The sequence below is a fragment of the Medicago truncatula genome, chromosome 8 (genome assembly GCF_003473485.1).
Source record: "Medicago truncatula cultivar Jemalong A17 chromosome 8, MtrunA17r5.0-ANR, whole genome shotgun sequence".
NCBI lineage: Eukaryota > Viridiplantae > Streptophyta > Magnoliopsida > Fabales > Fabaceae > Medicago > Medicago truncatula.
Window position 1 is genome coordinate 37,324,884 of NC_053049.1, and position 6,933 is coordinate 37,331,816.

At 35.7% G+C, this 6,933-nt stretch overlaps 1 protein-coding gene across 1 annotated transcript; it reads left to right on the top strand.

The window, feature by feature from the left end:
* On the top strand, positions 1–4,021 carry LOC120577570 (serine/threonine-protein kinase BRI1-like 2). Its single transcript, XM_039829166.1, has 2 exons — positions 1–9; positions 126–4,021. Exons 1-2 carry the CDS (start codon positions 1–3, stop codon positions 3,786–3,788), a joined length of 3,672 nt encoding a protein of 1,223 aa, XP_039685100.1. The 3' UTR covers positions 3,789–4,021.
* Positions 4,022–6,933: the final 2,912 nt, after the last annotated feature.

Genomic DNA, 6,933 nt, shown 5'->3' on the forward strand with positions numbered 1-6,933 from the left:
ATGTCTCAGGTTTTTGTTCTTCTTTCTTTCTATTGCGCCGATCTTTAGATAAAGACAGACCTTTGTCTGTGGGGCCCCCTCCCATTGACCAAAATTATAAAATAAGCAACGAGTATAGTATATAGTTGTATATACCATACAAAAAATACCCACCATACAAACTTATTCTCCTTCTCACTTTCCCTCCTTTGAATTTTATAAAAACACATAAAGCAATTCTCTTTTCACAAAGTTTTTTCCCACAACAAATTCTCATCATACTACTCACTCACTCTCTCTCTCTCTCTCTTTCATTCCTCTTTCCACACTCCTCAACTCACTCTATATTTTCTTGCAAGTTCTCTCTTTCTACAAGCTTGTTAATTTTCTCAATGGAGAATAACCCACTTCAGCTTTTACCTCACCTCACTGTAACACTCCTTATGATCATTATCATAGTTTTGTTTCCTTTGATTACTGCTGAAGCAACTGCAACAGTTTCTTCTATCAAAACTGATGCAAAGGCCCTTCTTGCATTCAAAAAATTGATTCAGAATGATCCAAATGGAGCTTTATCAAGTTGGAATCCAAAAACCAATCCATGCACATGGGATGGTGTGACTTGCACCCTTGGAAGAGTCACTGGTCTTGAAGTTAGTGGAAACAATGATGTTTCCGGAATTATTTCTCTTGATCCTTTATCTTCTTTAGATATGTTATCTGTTTTGAAATTTTCTCTTAATTCATTTTCTGTAAATTCCACTTCCTTGCTTAAGTTACCATATAGTATAACACAACTTGATCTATTCCTTGGTAAAGTTTTAGGTCCTGTTCCTGAAAATTTATTCTCCAACTGTCCTAATCTTGTTGTTGTAAATCTTTCTTACAACAATCTGACAGGTCCTATTCCTGATAACTTTATACAAAATTCTGATAAGCTTCAGTCCCTTGATTTATCTTTCAACAATTTGACAGGTTCAATTTCTGATATCAAAATTGATTGTAAATCATTGTTGCAACTTGATCTATCAGGAAACAATTTATCAGACTCATTTCCAATTTCTTTGTCAAATTGCACAAGCCTTAAGAGTTTGAATTTAGCAAGCAATTTTATTTCTGGTGGAATTCCAAAGGCTTTAGGCCAATTGAATAAATTACAGTCTTTGGATCTTTCACACAATCAAATTACCGGTTGGATCCCTTCTGAATTGTCAAATGTTTGTGGTTCTCTTTTAGAACTTAAACTTTCTTTCAACAATATTACTGGTTCAGTTCCATTTGGTTTCAATTCTTGCACTTGGCTTCAACTAGTTGATATTTCCAACAACAATATGACAGGTGAATTACCTGAGTCGGTAATTCGGAGCCTCGGATCATTGCAGGAACTTAGGTTGGGAAATAATGCTATTTCTATGAAATTTCCATCTTCAATATCTTCATTGAAAAAATTGAGGATTGTGGATTTTAGTTCAAATAAAATTTATGGATCCATCCCTAGAGATTTGTGTCCAGGTGCAGGTTCACTTGAGGAGCTCAGAATGCCTGATAATCTCATAACAGGTGAAATTCCAGCTGAATTGTCAAAGTGTTCACAGTTGAAGACTATTGATTTTAGTTTGAACTATCTCAATGGTTCAATTCCTGATGAGTTAGGAGAGCTTGAGAATCTTGAGCAGCTAATAGCATGGTTCAATGGTTTGGAAGGAAAAATTCCACCAAAATTGGGACAATGTAAGAATCTTAAGGATCTTATATTGAATAATAATCACCTTAGTGGTGGAATTCCAACTGAGTTGTTCAACTGCAGCAATCTTGAATGGATATCACTGACAAGCAATGAACTCACAGGCGAAATACCACGAGAGTTCGGACTTTTGACAAGGTTAGCTGTTCTGCAGCTTGGAAACAACGGTTTTACAGGTGAGATACCATCAGAGCTAGGAAATTGCAACAGTTTGGTGTGGTTGGACTTGAACAGCAACAAACTCACAGGAGAGATCCCTCCTAGACTTGGAAGGCAGCAAGGAGCAAAATCGTTGTTTGGCATTCTTTCAGGAAACACTTTGGTGTTTGTAAGAAATGTCGGAAACTCGTGTAAAGGAGTTGGAGGTTTGCTAGAATTCTCAGGAATCCGATCCGAACGGCTGTCGCAGGTAGCATCATTGAGGTCTTGTGATTTCACAAGACTTTATTCCGGTCCTGTACTCAGCTTGTTTACAAAATACCAGACTCTGGAGTATCTTGATCTCTCCTACAATCAGCTTCGTGGAAAAATACCGGACGAATTTGGAGATATGGTGGCCTTACAGGTACTTGAATTGTCTCACAATCAACTATCTGGTGAAATCCCTTCAACCCTTGGCCAGCTCAAAAATATAGGAGTGTTTGATGCATCACATAATAGACTACAGGGTACTATCCCAGACTCATTCTCAAACCTATCATTTTTGGTGCAAATAGACCTATCTTACAATGAGTTAACTGGTCAAATTCCATCTAGGGGACAACTAAGTACACTTCCAGCCACTCAGTATGCAAACAATCCAGGTCTTTGCGGCGTTCCATTGCCGGAGTGTAAAAATGACAACAGCCAATCTACATCAAATCCAAGTGATGATTTTGGCAGAGGAGGACATAGAAGATCAGTTGCATCATGGGCAAACAACATTGTTATGGGAATTCTCATTTCTGTTGCTTCTGTATGTATTTTAATCGTGTGGGCGATTGCGATGCGCGTAAGGAGGAGAGAGGCCAAGGAAGTCAAGATGCTTAATAGATTGCAAGCATGCCATGCTGCTACAACATGGAAAATTGATAAAGAGAAAGAGCCGTTAAGCATTAATGTTGCAACATTTCAGAGGCAATTGAGGAAGCTTAAATTCTCACAGTTGATTGAAGCAACCAATGGTTTCTCAGCAGAAAGCCTCATTGGTTGTGGTGGTTTTGGTGAAGTGTTCAAGGCCACACTCAAAGACGGAACATGTGTCGCGATAAAGAAGCTCATTCGACTGAGTTGCCAAGGCGATAGAGAATTCATGGCTGAGATGGAAACCTTAGGAAAAATCAAGCATAGAAACCTTGTCCCTTTATTGGGATACTGCAAAGTAGGAGAAGAAAGGCTACTTGTTTATGAATACATGGAATATGGAAGCCTGGAAGAGATGCTCCATGGAAGAATAAAGACACGTGATCGACGAATTTTAACATGGGAAGAAAGGAAGAAGATTGCAAGAGGTGCTGCTAAAGGACTTTGTTTTCTGCATCATAATTGCATCCCTCACATCATACACAGAGACATGAAATCAAGCAATGTGTTACTTGACAATGAAATGGAGTCAAGAGTCTCGGATTTCGGAATGGCAAGACTAATAAGTGCACTCGATACACATCTCAGTGTAAGCACACTAGCAGGAACACCTGGATATGTTCCACCAGAGTATTACCAAAGTTTCAGGTGCACTGCAAAGGGTGATGTTTATTCATTTGGTGTTGTAATGTTGGAACTTCTTAGTGGGAAAAGGCCTACTGATAAGGAGGATTTTGGTGACACAAACTTGGTTGGATGGGCTAAGATTAAGGTGCGCGAAGGGAAACAAATGGAAGTAATCGACACTGATTTGCTTTTGGAGAGTCAAGGAGGAACAAATGAAGCAGAAGTGAAAGAAGTGAAAGAAATGCTAAGATATTTGGAGGTTACTTTGCGGTGTGTCGATGATTTGCCTTCTAGAAGGCCAAGCATGTTGCAGGTAGTGGCCTTGTTGAGAGAGCTTATACCTGGATCAACTGATGGAAGTAGCAGCAGTGCTTAATAATTGAACCATAATAATTATTACAAGTGAATGAATTTAAAGATCATATATATATGAGGCTTGTAAGATTAAATTATCTACAGATGTTATTTCAGAAGTTTCTTTTGCCTTGTTTCAAAATTGATTGCTTCATTTTGTTGTGTTATTTTTTGTAAGTGATACAATGATGTAACTTGAATGTAGTAATTAGTTGTGAAATCAGAAAACAGGAGATGAATTAAATTTAGCTGTAATGGTCCAATCAAATAAAGGCAATGAACCAAACAAAAAGGTGATATGCAGAATAAAGATACTTACTTATACACCATATTCCCATTTAACTTGGGAAACAAACGAAATGTTTGAAGCAGCTGCATAAGTAGTATTAGATTAGCCTAAGGTGGGTTAGTTGATAACCTGTTAAGGATAAATAGTTCATGATAATCCGAATTTGCATCCTAGCTAAAACAATAATTGACCAAGACTTTACTTATCTTCTAGTTGAAGTGCAAATTACTAGGATCTTCTTCTTCTTCGGAAAACAGTAGGTGGTTAATGCAAAAAAACAAAAAACAAAAGTTCAGCCTAAGGAAATATTAATAGCCACACTCATTTGTTATCAGTTTAATAGATGCAGGATTACAAATTAGGAAATTACTAAATAAGAGGAAAAAATCATTTTCGTTTTCATTTATTAACGACCACAAAATGTATTGAAATAAACAACCAAATTCCTTAAATCACATTGTATATTGTTTTGAGAAACTTTTTTTAGTACTCTCATCATAGTCAGTCACATGTAAAAATTTCAAATCACTTTTAAACATCAAAAGTTAGCAACATATGAAACAAGGAACTAAAATTTAGCAAATTGAACACGGTTTCATGGACTCTGGAGGATCTTGGATCCACAGATTAGCCCAGTGGGCCAAGGCCTCAATAACTTCAGACGATTGCTGTCTACACTCCAAACAATGCTAAGAAACACCAGTAAATGACAATTTTAACCCCGAATTCCATCGGCAGGTTATATTGATGTGGGAACAACAATCTTCATCACTTCAGCTCAAGCCAAGAGGTTGAGCTAGCTTGCTGTATTCCAATGATAACACCAAACAATTGCACATGCTGAAATATAATGGAAAATTTTAAATTTCTAACAAGAAGAAGCATGAAACTTGTAATATTAATTCGTGGGAATATTTCAAAACCGAACTTCTGCTACTATTCTAAATGTCCTGCTGCATTATACATTACTTTAACTACAATCTATATATACTGAAATCAATTTCAAAAAGAAATATCTAAAACACTATTGTAAATCTAAATAAATAAATTACTCCAACATAAGTTCTCCCATTTTCTGGGATCATAGTGATTTGAGGTCACTCCTGAAAACGTTTCAGAAAGAATTACTCTTAACTAATATTTATATGTGAATCATTTTTTGGAACAGAGAATACACACCAAACAATGATTTAAGGAATTTAAGGGAGTGGAAAATGAGCAAGCGTATGCTATTACCAACACAACAATTCTTCCATTGTTATTGACAACATTACTATTTACATATTACAACTACCAATTTGAATGAGTAAAGCAATCTTTGAACTGCAATTCAATTATGTTCGGGTATTGGACTACGAATTATTGGAATAAAGATGCAGAGATGCTACAAAAATGTTGTATATGTACATTATTTGTATTAGAAAATTAACATTTTTTAGTGTAACAATATATAGCAAGGTAATGCTCAGAGTTGCTTACGAAATACACGTACAAAAATTGCATTTACATCAAAGATCTCAAACCATTGCAAGTCCTGCCACTTTACCGGTGGAAAGTTGATAATCAAGAGCATGCATATAACAAAAGTGAACCATCAAGTCCAGCTTCAAAGTGAGTAATTCAAATCAATACATAAAAGTTCACATATTTTCTTCATACTTGAAGAAAAAGAAAAAGATGCTAATAAGTTAAACTAGATAGCTCACTCTTGGAATGGAAGCAAAACAAGCTTAAAAATCGTAGGAAACACTTAACTAAATGAATACTATCCAGTCCCATCTTATTGATGTTGTAAAAGACACCTTTTTTTAACCTAAAATAGCAAGAAATACATGGTGGAAGATAATCATGGGAATGAGTAATAAAAATTTCAAATAGACTCAACTTAATCCCAACATTTCTGGTGACATCACTTAACCTATTGTCAATTTTATTGTCTTTCTTCACTTTTTGATAAACAAGAGTTTATCTTGGTTGGGTCTCAGGGGCTCACCAAAGTAGACATTAAGGCAACTTAAAAGCGTTTATAGAGGTACTTACAAACTGTGTATCAATGAGGTCTAACGATGGCTGTCGGAGTTTAACTACACTCTTACGAAGTATGAGTTAACTCCTTATCAACTAAACCAACCTACGTTAGCTATTGTCTGTATTTGATAATACATCAATAAGACAAAGGTCTTGTTAACCGGTGCCCCTGGAGCATTGGTTAAGGAATCTATAATTAGAATTTTCTCTCTAGAAAATATAAACTGTTACTTTTATTAAGTAATAATTACATTACTTTTTAATAAAAATTTACTTTATTTTATGTTTAAACAATACCCCGGAGGCACTAGTTAACATTCTCCATAAGACAAACACAATCTCGCAATTGGCATTTCATGAATGAATGTGTACAATGAAGATACATGCCTACACCAGGGCCGGTCCTAAATTTTTTGTGTGCTCGACAAATCGATAAAGTTTTACTCTTTTAGAATGTCTTGGAGAGTTATGGAACTTAGCAAGCAGGCTCTTACCTACGTTGGCTATTATAATGTACCAGCAAATTTTGAGAAAATATTTTGCAAGTATGCTCTTACGGACAAGCTAACACTTGAGTTATGGACTATTTTGCAAGTATGCTCTTATGTACTAGCAAGTAGGCTCCAACGGCACATAACTTATGTGCCGTTGGAATGTTTTTCTATTTTTTTTCTGTCCGTACCACTTAAATCCGATTAAAACGATGAGTTCAAAATTTAGGTGGTCGTTTAATTTAGGTGGTGAGTTCAAAATTTCACTCCTCAATCGACCCGTCAAACAAAAAACATATATTTTTTAATGCATTTTTTAAAAATGTTGTTATAAAAAAAATTATGTTTTTTTAGAGGTC